Genomic DNA, 13,448 nt, shown 5'->3' with positions numbered 1-13,448 from the left:
TGGCCCATTGTCACTAAACAGTCCAGTGTGAAATGCTGTTGACAGATTAAAATGCAGGGCTGCACGGCGGTCGAGTTGTTAGCGCACAGACCTCACAGCTAGGAGACCCGAGTTTGCATGTTCACCCCGTGCATGCGTGGGTTTTCTCCGGGAACTTCGGTTTCCTCCCACATTCCATGCTAGGTTAATTGGCCACTCCAAATTGTCCATAGATATGTGCCCTGGGATTGGCTGGCTCACCCGAAAAATGGTTGTTTGTCTGTATGTGGCCTGTGATTGGCTGGCCACCAGTCCAGGGTGTACCCCGCCTCTCGCACAAAGACAGCTGGGCTCCAGCACCCCATGTCATATAAAAAACCCTGAAATTAGCAGGACAGGACCCCTTAAAGGAGAACTGTTGCAAACTTCTGATACTTTTCGCTTGATTGGACTAAAAACTTACAGGATGCCATATGGCAAGTGAAAGACAAGACTACACAACAGTCGCGAGGATACGCTTCCATTTTCCACAACAAATTGGTTGTTAATCTGCAGTAGCCTGCAGTAAAACTGATTCCTTGGCTGTGTTCGAAACCGCATACTGACTGCTAAATACTTCCATGCCCATACTATCCACACTCGATACTGCATACCCAATCCATCAGACAGTATGCAAAGCGTTTACACTACAGTGTACTACATGATTACCCGCAATACATTGTGCTGTTGTTTCTCTAAATGTGCCCCGTGATTGGCTGGCCACCAGTCCAGGGTGTACACCACCTCCAGCACCCCCCGCTACCCTTGTGAGGATAATCAGTAAAAAATGAATGAATGAAAGATTAAAATGCATTTCTTTTGCTGGTAGGGAATCAGGAACTCCAACCACTTGTGGCTGATGGTGGCGTCTTTAGGAATTGGAAACAAATGTGGCTTTCCCTTACGATTGTAATCATAAACACAGAAGCAGAGCTTGGGGGAGGGCAGAGAGCTTATCTGGCTCACAGCCACGACGATATAAGGAGGTCTGCTCCTCTGTGACATCACAAAGGAGCGGTTTTACCACGCCTTCTGAAACCGAGCATTTTGAGCCATCCCAAACTTCTTTCAGGGCTAACTTCTAAATGCCCAGACCTCATTATCTGAAACTTTGCCGTTGTTTAACACCAGAATACAACATTCTAACTACATTTATAGGTCAGAAAAGTGGAAAAGGCATAAGTCGGGATGTCCTACTATATCAGCATAAAAATGCAATATCAGTTGATATTGGCATCGGATCCTACAGAGGATTGCAGTTATGCATAATCCTACTATTTGGCCACCCCTAACTAATATTCACAAGCATGTACCAATGACATAATCTCATGCTGCCAAGAATACCTAGCTCTCTGCCATTGGCTATCATGGGCATCAAAGGAGACAAACTCTTGGTTTGGCACCCCCCCTCCCCACCTCAACCCGATCCAGAACCTATGGAGCATCGTCAAGCCAAAAAATCGATGAGGGTGGGAGGCAGATGGCAACAAAACAGTAGCTGGGGGAGGTGATCCAAAGGAATTCAAGCAGAAGCGTTCACACGGAACTTAGCCTGCTGAAATTGTCGTGGTTGAAAAAGCTTTTGTGTTCCCTAACTATGACTTCCTTCCGCTGCAAAGTCAATAAATTTCCGAATCTTAACAATCAGTGAGATGCTTAGAAACTCTGTTGTGCATAATAACGTGGACCAGTGCATTTGAAGGTTTTGTCTTTGAAACAAATACTGTTATCATTGGGACGTTTGTTCCATAAAATCTAATCACAATGACTGTAATTTATATTAACTATTTTGCAAAACCTGAGAAAGATAATAATCACTTGGAACAAGACGCTCTGACCCTCCAATATTTATTCATGGACGGTTATCACAATGTCACCTTGCAAACTGAGGCTCCAAGATTGGGCACCTGTTGGTGGGAACTTCGTCGGGCCACGCATCAATGCAGCCAAAGACAGTCATATGCGCATCACAGACACATCCCTTTCCTCATCCAACGCCTTCTGCGCCATAATCGACTGAATGGGGTTGCAGCTGGCTGCCGGCCGCACTGGGATCTCCATCTTCCCTTTCCTCTTTGTGGCACTAGTCTTGTGTTTTGTGTTCATGTTGTGTGAAATTGTGCTTACTTGTGCAAATGTATGCAGGGGTTTTTTAACAGTCCCACAGTGTGCTCCTCTATCAGGTGTTTAGTTTGGAATTTGTTGGACAAAGCTCAGCTTCCACTTTTCCGGGAAAGACTTTCTGCAAGATTTGGGAGCTTGTTTGCAACAGTATTCTCTACGGTACACCATCCAAAACCCTCAACAAACTGCAACGTATTCAGAACTCCACTCCCGCGAACACATTACCCCTGTCCTTAAAAACCTCCACTGGCTTCCGGTCCCCCAATGTATCCATTTCAAGGTCGTTCTCATCACCTACAAAGTTCGCCGCAATTTGACCCCTCCATACCTCACAGAATACCTCCATCCACACAATCCCCCGCATCCCCTTCGCTCCTCGAACTACAACCTCCTGGCACTTCCCAAGCTCCGAACCTGCGGAGACAGAGCCTTCTCCATCGCTGCCTCCACCCTCTGGAATTGTTTGCCCCATTCACTCCGTGCTTGCCCCGACCTTCCCACCTTCAAAAAACAACTCAAAACCCACCTGTTTAAATCAGTTTTTGATGTCTAACTTTTCATACCTGACTGCTGTGCTCCACTATTAGCCTGCTTTTTAGCTCTAAATGAATGTATAAATGTTTAATGCATCTTTTACTTAACACTATATTTCTTCACTGTGAAGCGTCTTTGAGTATTTTGAAAAGCGCTATACAAATAAAATGTATTATTATTATTATTATTATTATTATTATTATTAGTCCATCTGTGGGGAGAATTGTGCACTGGGAAGAGAAAAGGGTCTTGAACATCCTCGATGTCGTCCACCCTCATCATCGCGCGGTGCTAAGAAGACAGCAGAGACACAAGCGCTTGGTCGGGTTTGACTTTATTAGTGTGTGATTGCTAAGAACCAACGAGGCGATGAGAAGTCACTTTAGTCACATGTTTATTACATAAATAGACCACAGTCACCATAAAAATATCTTCCTCTCAAAAGCCTGACCGACAAACCAAAGACACACAACACGGATACAAACACACACGCTGATTGTCACACGCAGACCCGCACGCACAGCACCTGACCTCGGGTGGGGGGTGGGCCCGGGGGTCAGGTGCAGGTGAGAGTGGGGGGGTCTAGCGTGGTGAAGGTGGTATGAGAGGACATCACAGTAGATAGTCGGCTGATTCCCGCGCTTTGTCTTTTGTTTCTGTGCTTCCTGAAAAGTTGGCATGAGGACACCTCTGCGTTGTCCTCCTGAAGGTGGAGGAGAACCTCCTGGACTCGCCGGTTCCCCCGTTTTATTCCAGATGTGAGGTGTCTCTTTCACGTGTGGTCTTTGGCACCTTCCGTCTTCTTGAGGTCTTCATCTGCGAGGTGCATTGTGTGTTTGAACTGTTTTTTCTTTGAAAAAGTCCCAGAAAGACCTGCAGAGAGCTTTGTCACGTGTGGGGCGGAACTCTTTTCACACGCGTTGGAGATGTCTGCATTATTATTCTTGTTTTTATGCACACACACACAAACAGGCACACACACTTTGTACAAGGTGAGTGGGACAACCATGGATGAGCGCAAAAGACCAGTCCTGGCTTGGTGGTAAAGGTGGAGAGCGATGAAGAAGAAGACATGGCCGGTGGACATGAGGTCTCAAAGAGGTGGTGTAGACTCTGCTGGTGTCGTGTGAGGCGGCTTGGACCTGCTACACAGTGGAACACGTTTTGTGTTTAGATCCCTTCATTTGGGTTTGGCTTTGCATATGACTGTGGACTTTACAGTAAGTGTGCTGGGTGTGGAACCAGAACCGGACAGGCCCAAGAACGGGGACAGGGGGGCGTAAGGGGCGAGGGTGGGGCAAGGTCCTGAAAACACCCTTTGAGGCCGATCTTTCGAACCTGAGCAGTTGTGAAGCTGACAAACATTTGCATATTTCAACCTCTGGTGTAAAGCGTACATTCGTAGCTGTCTTAGTTTTTTTTTTTAATTCCCAGCCGTTTTGCTAACGAAATAAAACATCTTTTAAGTGCTTTCGGTTGGCTGTGCCCCGCACCCCTCCAAATCCCCAAGCCACGCCTACTCGACTTCCTGCTTATGTCACAATGCTAGATGGCTACATGTTAGTATAGAACAATCCAACGTCGGTCGATATATGCTAAGCTATCAGAACAACACGCAACTAACGAGCATCTAGCTAGGCTAGTATCTAGCCTAACTAGCTAGTATCCAGCTAGGCAGCTAAGTATGTTAATGCGGAACATAGCAGAACTAAACTATAGAATGAATGTTGAAATATCCTAGAATTTCCTATTCATTTACGTAAGGGGATGTCCAAATGTTGTTTCAGCAAGGGCCACATAGTGAAAAACGAAAAGATGCAACTTTGCCATCTATGCTAAGCTATCGGAACTACACGTAACTAGTATCGAGCTAGGCAGCAGAAAGTGTGTGTGAATGCGGAACATAGCAGAACTAAACTATAGAATGAATGTTGAAATATCCTAAAATTTCAGATTCAATTACGTAAGGGGGTGTCCAAATGTTGTTTCAGCGAGGGACACCTAGTAAAAAGCGAAAGGATGCAACTTTGCCATCTATGCTAAGCTATGGGAACGACACACAACTAGCTAGCATCTAGCTCGGCAGCAGAACTAAACTATAGAATGAATGTTGAAATAGCCTAGATTTCCTATTCATTTACATCAGGGCATGTCCGAATGTTTGAGCGTTCTTGAATGTTCTTCCCATAATATTTTGACTTTATTCTCATATTACATGTTCTGTTGTGGTTTCCCCTAACTATTTCAGCTTTTTTCTTGAAAATAAACTCATAATTTTGACTTGGAAAAAATACAATTCTGTTGGTTTCACTTAATATTTCAACATGATGCTCCTAAAATGATGATATATTTCCTGCAACGCTTACACGTCATTCTCTTAAAATTGCAACTTTTCTCGTTAGATTTCACCTTTTTTCCTTAATATTTTGACTACCCCCACCTTTTTATTGTTTTATTGTTGTGCCAAGGGGCTTTAAATGGCCCCCGGTCTGCACTTTGGACACCCCTGATTTAAGTCAACTACTGAGTCAGGCCAAAGTATTAACTCCCTGTGATGTTCTTTAGAAAGGAAACGCTATACAATCTATATGTAAACACTGCCAATGCTAACTCTATGTCTTTTAAGCCTTTGTCATTTGCTCCCGACTGCTAACGGAGCATGCTAACAATGAGTATACCCTACATAGCAGCTCAGAGTTCTCACCTGAGTCGTTCGGACGCTGTAGGTACAAACTCCAAAAGGAAAAGAAAATGGGGAACTATGAAAAATTGGCATTCACTTTCAATGGTGGAAAAGTTGGGAATTTTCGCACACCTTTCCGGAATGAGCCAAACATTTTGATGCGTGAATGGCTGAAGTTAGAGGACAAAATAGGGAAGCCTTGCATGCCATGTCAAAAACAGCCAAGAGGTCATACGGGGCAGTGACCCAGAAACCGAAAACACCCACCCACCCAGTTCCTTGCCAGCTGTGACTACAGATGTAGATTACCACCACCAGTGTTTGACTGAAGAATGGGTGACGTGCTAAAAAAACAAATCCAAATCCATGGATTTGTTTGGTGCTAGTCTAACATGGTGCATGGTGCAAGTCTAACATGGTGCATGGCGTTAGTCTAACATGGCGCATGGTGCTAATCTAACATGGGAGTCTAAGCAGGGAGAGGTAGCTTTCAACTACTTGACTACAGTAATAAAACTCTAGATAGTAAAGTGTAATTTCACGAGACTGTTCCACACCGTCCACTTAGGGTCCCCGCCATGCGATGACCCTCCCCGAACCTTTTGGCACCATTGCTTCAATCTCTTTCGTGCTTTTTTTTGTTGTTTTATAATCTCACGCGTCCTCAGGAAGAGCCGCTGCTCTTGTTTATTAAAGGTCAGAATTCCCACCTCTTCCCCACATCCCTCCCTCTCTCGCCAGCTGAGCACCCCAGACACACGATTAGGTACATTCCTCCAAAGTGTCACACACCTGAGACGGCCTGAAAAGGTGCTTTGAGGGCTATGGGGGTGTTGGGAGGGAGGGGGGGGGTGCACCCCGACAAGAAGCATGCCGTCACATGATCACACACGCACAGCAATGACACAACTGGACCTCATCACAAACAAAAAGACTCAAAAGGGGTGGGGATGGAAATCAACAGCAGATCCCCGCAAAGGCCCCCCCCCTCCAAAGCCTCCTGCGAGCTTGATGTTGGGATCAACATTTGATCGATTCAGCTCCAGAACCCTCCGCTTCTCTCTTCCATTGCCGTTGTTCACCCTAAGTAATGCATCTTAAGGTAGGTCTGCAACTATTTGATTAACCTGTCGACTATTTTTTTGAATTAATCGGATTTCAAAAGATTTTCAATTTCCGCCTGATATATAACGGCCTATATTTTGCATGTGAATGCAGAATGAGGAGGAGTGTGGGGATCCACTGTGTGATGCAAACACTGAAGACAAAAGCATTGGTGGGTACTCCATTTAGGATGAAGTGACTGAACGACACCAAATGCTATTTCTCATGCTTTCCCTGCAGAAATGACAAACGGCCCAAAGTCAGACGGAGGAGGACGCAACAGAGAAGAAGACAAAAGCACAAAACAGATGAAAGTGGCTTCCATCTACGGTTGATCATCATTTATTAGAAAATGTTCTTTTACCTGAGAGAATCCTTCAATAAGCTTTCCCAACATATCTGCTCTTCGTGTGTGTGTGTGTGTGTGTGTGTATGTATGTGTGTGTGTGTACTGTAAGCCTGCCGGTGCTCTCGGGGGTGGGTGGGTTGGTAGGGCGAACGTCATTAAGAAAAAATCCCTCCCTTCCTATTAGGTAAGTGCATGGCGAGACAGGAGGAGGTCTCACTCGCAATGCTAATCATTGCATTTGGCCTCCAACGTTTTGGAAATGTGAAGCTCCCTTTAACGACAATAACAAGAGTAGCGATAGTGTACTCCTTCTTGTGGGGGCGGGGCGGGGCGGTGTGGGGCATCAGCATGCGGCATCCAAAGTGCTTTTTTTGGTTTAAGTGCTTTCATTTATGATGTCGCTTCCAATAAAAGGTCTGTGATGGCTAATCACTCTTTACATTGACTTGGTCGCCGGGTAGAAAACTTTAAAGCTTCACACGGGTGCAATTTAAGGGGCGGGGCCTCAATCTTTTGAAGACTTAAAAAAAAGGTATTTGCCCACCGATTGATAGAGCACCAGCACACACACACACACACACACACACACACACACATACACAGTTTTACAACCCCAAGGTTACACAAAGATCCTCTCAAAAGGTGATGCTCTACTTTGGAGGGAAATTGCATAGACGTTGTGCATATGCAGACAAACACACACACACACACAAAGCCTGCAGGAGGGAGGAGCGAGGGAGGAGCGAGGGAGGAGGGGGTGGGGACATAGAGGAGGAGGGGGCGGGGCCAAGTGTTGGCATCAGTGTTGGACGGATTGTTGACCGGACAACACACACACACACACACACACACACACAAACACACACACGAAGAGCGCGGGCGTGTGTGTGTGTTGCGTTCCGTTCGTTCTGCTGGTGCGTGGAAGTTGGGTGGCGGCGGGCTCGTGTCCGGCCCCCTCCTGTCAGCTACATTCAATACCAGAAACGCTCAGCCGCTACAGAAGCCCCAGCTCCCCAGGCCCATATTGGCCCCTCCCACCACCACTAGGGCTAGGGGGCGCTAGAGCATAGTAGCGTGGACACGTGTTGTTGAACATCTCCCAGAAGGTCGACATGTGCCTGCAACTAAATTAGGCTCCTCCCACCAGATCCTTTTGTCGTGAGGTATGACGAGATTGTGTTTCAGTTTGTGTTTTTCTTTTTTTCTTTTCTCCAAAGATGTATTATTTAAAAAAAACAACAACATTAAAAAAAGGTAACGTCTTGTTTTGCTTGTAAATTGCTCCTGATAAGGGGGGGGGGGCTGGGGGTGCGTCGTACGACACACACTTACTCGCACACGCACAGACAAGATGGCGGCGAGAGACGTTACGCTGCAAGCATGGCCCGAAAGTGACAAATCCTTTTCTTTGACGTGAGGTTCCCCACCTGTCCCCACCCCTCCCCAACAGGAAAAAGGAAAAGCAAAGTTGAGGAGTCTTTTAAAGTCATCTCCTTTTTTCTTGGAGGATTTATAATTATCTCTTTTATATTCTCTTTCTTAACTCTACTTCTGCTGATGCAGCAACACGCGCACAAACACATGCACACACACACACACACGTTTAGAATTCCAATCCCGCATCAGCATCCTGGATCCTTGTTAGCTTTCATTCAGAAGGTGGTCGTCCTAAAAAGGGGGGTGCAGACCATCATGGCCGCCTTGTCTGACAAGGAGGGGATCCACTTCCTGCTTCCTCCACCACACAAGCCCCGCCCCCTCCCTTGTGACTGCCTCTGTCACACAGAAGCTTCTGCCACCCAGGAAGTGGGTTGTGGGGGTGTGGGGGCGGGGGGACAGGGGTGCTGCAGTAGTGCAAAAACTGCCGCCAGCCTGGCTGGGTGGGCGTGTCCTAAAGGTGGTGGGGTGCAAAATGAGGCAGAGCTATGTTCCAGCTGGGGCCCGGGGAGGGGGTGCCGACCTGATGATGATGATGGTCCAGGTCTTCATGCCTTCCACCGTTTGTACCTGGGTGGGGTGGGGCTTCTAGAATGCAGCACTGACATTGTTTCATCTGTCCACTTCCCGTGCACGCCCCTCCTACCCCGGGGACACCTTGGAGGAACCTCCCACAAGGACAGCCGATAGAACTTTGTAGACCTTTTCCACGTTAGCTCATGCAAATGGAGCATTTTCACATCCAAACTGTCCTTTTCCATGTGTGTGTGTGTGTTTGGGGGCGGAGTAGTGTCCAAATCAAAAAGATGACTTTTGGTCCCGTATAAAACATGATAGAACCTTCCACCAAGATGGCGGGCCCTCCTGTCTTCTTCAGTGGTATTTCTTTTCAATAGCACTGAGGGTGTGTGCGTGTGTGTGTGTGTCCACATAGGTGAGGTAGTGCCCAGAACCACGGGGGGCAGTGGGGGTGTGTCCACTTTGAGGTAAATGGTAGCCTTCTCGGCGTTGGCCTGTTCTCAGTGATGCCCGCGGTTCGTACGAAAAACACCAAAAACAAGAAAAGGCAAATGCGAATGGAAGCCTGGAGGGGGCAGCACTGAGCTGAGCCTGAGGAGGGGCTCAGTAAAGGCCCCTCCCCGCAGGTCAGGGCCAAAAACAACAACAAAAACAAATCAAACGAGAAAAGAAAAACGCCACCATTGCGCTGCAGGATGCAGGCAGGCGGCAAATGAGGCATACACGTTTACTGAGGTGATGCTGTGTGTGCACGTGTGTGCGTGTGCATATGTGTGTGTGTGTGTGTGAGCTTCATTGCCTTACTATTCAAAGACGCTCCTCTGAGGACATGAGCGATTTAAGGCTGAACTCTACAGAGCTGCAGTCCCACTTAAATCCTGTAAACCTCTGCCCTCGTCCTGTGCCCCAGCCCCTGGAGGAGCCGGGGCTTCCACAATAATAAGGCAAGTCTGCTTGTGTGTGTGTGTGTGTGTGTGTGTGTGTGTCACAGGAGCCGGTCCGATGACAAAAAAAGGTAGCAATGGAGCAAAAAAAAAAAAAAAACCCATAATAAAATGGAGTAGTCTGCTAGAAAGATAGCACCGGCATCACACGGGATGGACTGGAACGGCTCAGATTGACTTGAGGAATCCGTGTTGGATCAGCCCGCTGTGGTCGGGGTCACCCGAATGACACCCGGAGCACCTGCTGATTGTGAGGCTGCAGGCGGGCGGTAATACTGTTGCTGCTGTGTTTGTGTGTGTGTGTTGGCAAATGCTAAGTAAGACAGCATGCTCAGACAGAAGGGCCCCCACACGCCGGAGGAGAGTCCTCGCCTCTTCCTGCTGGTGAGTCCTTTCCAGTTTTTGCAAGGCGTGCTGTACAAAGTGGGACAATTCCCGCCCTCGCGTCCTGTCCGTCCGTCCCATTCCAGACCTTCTTCCCGCTTCCCCGGAGGCAACCGTCACACGTCCTGGTCCTCGAAGACCTCCAGGAAGAGCGGAGGGAAGAGCTCGTTGGGACACTCCACCTTCATGTGCAGGAAGCGGCTGGCGTGGCAGGCGCCAATCATGCGCAGGTCCGTCACCTTCATCAGCAGTTTGGGCCAGAAGTGGGGAATGTTGTGCTTGCGGTAGTTGATGTAGTGCTCGAACGCCAGCAGGTACGTCTCCTGGCACTTCTCGATCTTGTCCACGCACGTCAGGCCCGAGCGGTCTGGGGTGCGGGGCGGAGCAAAGACAGTCAAGCGTGAGATGTGTGTGTGCACCATACTTTAGTGCAGTGGTTCTCAGTTATTTTCTGGGGGTCAGAAATGTGGGACCCGTCCAACTTGAGAAGCACCGCTTTAGTGTGCCGTCCTTTTCAGGGACACATTTTCTTCCTGTAAATATCTGGACTAGGAATTCTGTAACCTCATCCTATGACCCCTTTTGAAAACAAAATGCTATGACCTTTTAAATACTTTCTGCCTGTTTTGAACACTTTGATTGGATTTGGCACTACTTGTTTTGAAAATAATGTAAATATTTGGTGCTGGCTGTTTTTTTAAAGAACATTTGTTTTTTTTAGTGTTTTTTTTGTTTATTTATTTGTACAACGGTCCTTTAAAGCACCATAGTTGAGTTGTTTTTAAATTTAGAGTTACCTTTTTCTTTAAAAAAAAACATTTGGTACTATCTGTTTTGAAATAGATAAATAGACATATATAGGCTATTTCCTATTTGGTGCTATATGTTCTTATTGTAATATTTGATTTAATTTTGTATTTTGTATTTTTTTACATTTGGCGCTACTTATTCACCCTTGCTCACAAACATTATAAAAGGGAATGGTCGTCGTTACTTGGCCTTTTCTAAAATGATTTTTTAGATTTCTATTTGTTTTATGTTCCTTGAAAGCCCCAGAGTTGTTATGTTTTTTATTTACATTTTTTACATTTGGCGCCACCTTTTTGAAACATGTTTGGCACTTCCCGTTTTTTTTCCAAGATTTGGCTCCGTGTTTTGTTTCATATTTGACGCTACCTGTTTGTTGCTTTATTATTATTATTCTTCTTTGGCTTATTGTTTGTTTATTTTAAATTTGGTGATACCTGTTTTTAAAATATTTGATCTACTTTTGTAAATGTTTTTTTTAACTTTTGCGCTAGATATTCACCTTTGCTCAGAAACATCATAATGAGTCTGGTTGTCGTTACTTGTCCTTTGCAAAAATTATTATTTCAGATTTAGATTGTTTGGTTGTCCCTGAGAGCATCATAGTTGCTGGTTTTTTTTTAATTAGATTTGGCGCTACCTATTTTTCCAGATTTGACTACCTGTTTTGTTTTGTAGTTGGTGCTACATGTTTTAATTTTTTTGGGCGCTATATGTTTTTTTTTTTAAAACAAACAAATGATTTGGTGCTACAAGTTCTTATTTTTAAGATTTGGCACTATGTATTTTTCCAGATTTGCCCTCCTGTTTTGTTTTATATTTGGTGCTACTTTGGTGTTTCTTTATTTTTTAATTTGGCGCTACATGTTTTTTTGCTTAAAAAAAACAACTATTTGGTGCTACCAGTTTTTTTTAAAAGGTGCTACCTTTTTTGAAAAAAAGATTTGGCACTACCTATTTTTCCAGATTTGACTACTTGTTTTGTTTTATATTTGGTGTTGCCTGTTTTTTTTTGGTTGGCTTTTTTAAAAAAACAATGTGGTGCCACCAGTTTTTTTTTTTTTTGAAGATTTGGCGCTACCTGTTTAAAAAAATACTTAGTGCTACGTGTTTTTAAATAGATTTGGTGCTACTTTGGTGTTTCTTTGCTTAAAAAAAAGATTTGGCGCTAGCTGTTTAAAAAAAAGATTTTATGGTCATTTTTTTTTCGAGATTTGGCTCTACTTGTTTGCCCTTGCTGATAGTGTAATGGGACCGTTTGTGTGTAGGTTGTCTTTCCAAGTCCATACAGTAGATGGCGTCGTACCTCTGCTTCTAAACCAGCCTCATACATCGATAAACGATAAACGATAAACGATAAAGGATAATCGATAATCGCTTTCCTGACGAACCTGAGCTCATGAGCAGCACGGCCTGCAACAGCGCCACCTCCGTGTCGTCCAAGTTGAACTGCGCCAGGCTCTTTCCCAGATCAAAGATGGCGTCCGACACCACGCCCAGCCCGCCATTCTTAAGTTGCTCGCGCTTCACCGCCATCTCGCCGCTCAGGGTCAGCGTCTCGCTCTCGGGGTCATAGCGCATGGCCGCCCGCAGCGACATGATCTCCATGCAGCAGCCTTTCAGCAGGATGATCTGGTCCTCGCATGGCAGCTGGCAGGAAAGACGGAAAGTCTCTCACACGTGGAAGTAAATGCATTGTGATTGACGAGAGACTTCCATGATGGATGCACAGTCCCGCCCCCTCATGTTAAACCCACAGACCATCTGCGGGTAAATGTAATTAATTCTCCCTAATGAACGTTTCATATACCACTGCTGCCGACAGGCCTTTTTGTTGTCTGCGTGCGTCCCCGCCGTGCGTGCTTAAACGCCCACATGGCATCCATCTTACGACCGCGCCAAGACGAGGAAAAAAATGAAAATGTGTCCCTGACTCCAAAGACGATGGCACAATGGCGTTCCATGTCGTACCGCACTCACCTCGGAGAACATGGGCAGCTTTTTGGCAAAGTCGACCACACGCGTGATTGCGGGAGTGATGATCTTGGTGAATTCGCTGAAGGCCTCCAGGTCCACCTTGTCTCCGTCTGACGTGGGCGCCACCGGTGACTGGCCGATCTTGTCGGGCTGAGCAGGAGACATCAGCACCAAAAATCAGATATGGTTTTTTTTCAGCCAATAATGATATCAGCAAAGTGTACGGTTGCTATTAGCAATGAACTCATTCAATACCAAAGACGCAATTTTACCTTTTTATAAGCCAGTATTGAGCATCTCTAATTTGTATACACATACATTATGTGGTGGGGGGGCGGCACGGCGGTCGAGTGGTTAGTGCGCAGACCTCACAGCTAGGAGACCAGGGTTCAATTCCACCCTCTGCCATCTCTGTGTGGAGTTTGCATGTTCTCCCTGTGCATGCGTGGGTTAACTCTCTCTTTTCTTCCTCCCACATTCCAAAAACATGCTAGGTTAATTGGTGACTCCAAATTGTCCATAGGTATGAATGTGAGTGTCAATGGTTGTTTGTCGACATGTGCCCTGT

At 46.0% G+C, this 13,448-nt stretch overlaps 1 protein-coding gene across 4 annotated transcripts in view; it reads right to left on the bottom strand.

Annotated features, from left to right (window-relative positions):
- Positions 1-6,774: 6,774 nt before the first annotated feature.
- The window catches only part of LOC131124882 (thyroid hormone receptor alpha-B), a 92,811-nt gene continuing 86,137 nt past the window's right edge, over positions 6,775-13,448 (bottom strand). For all 4 annotated transcript variants that reach the window (XM_058065825.2, XM_058065826.2, XM_078797635.1 and 1 more), the window contains 3 exons: positions 12,884-13,030; positions 12,295-12,553; positions 6,775-10,463 (listed from right to left, as the gene is read on the bottom strand). In XM_058065825.2, the coding sequence (XP_057921808.1) occupies positions 10,213-10,463; positions 12,295-12,553; positions 12,884-13,030 (657 nt within the window). In that variant the 3' untranslated portion in view covers positions 6,775-10,212. The remainder of the gene's footprint in view (positions 10,464-12,294; positions 12,554-12,883; positions 13,031-13,448) is intronic.

This window comes from Doryrhamphus excisus, linkage group LG2, assembly GCF_037039965.1.
Source record: "Doryrhamphus excisus strain RoL-2023G ecotype Guam linkage group LG2, RoL_Dexc_Guam_v1.1, whole genome shotgun sequence".
Lineage (NCBI taxonomy): Eukaryota > Metazoa > Chordata > Actinopteri > Syngnathiformes > Syngnathidae > Doryrhamphus > Doryrhamphus excisus.
This window is presented reverse-complemented; position numbering and strand designations above follow the sequence as displayed.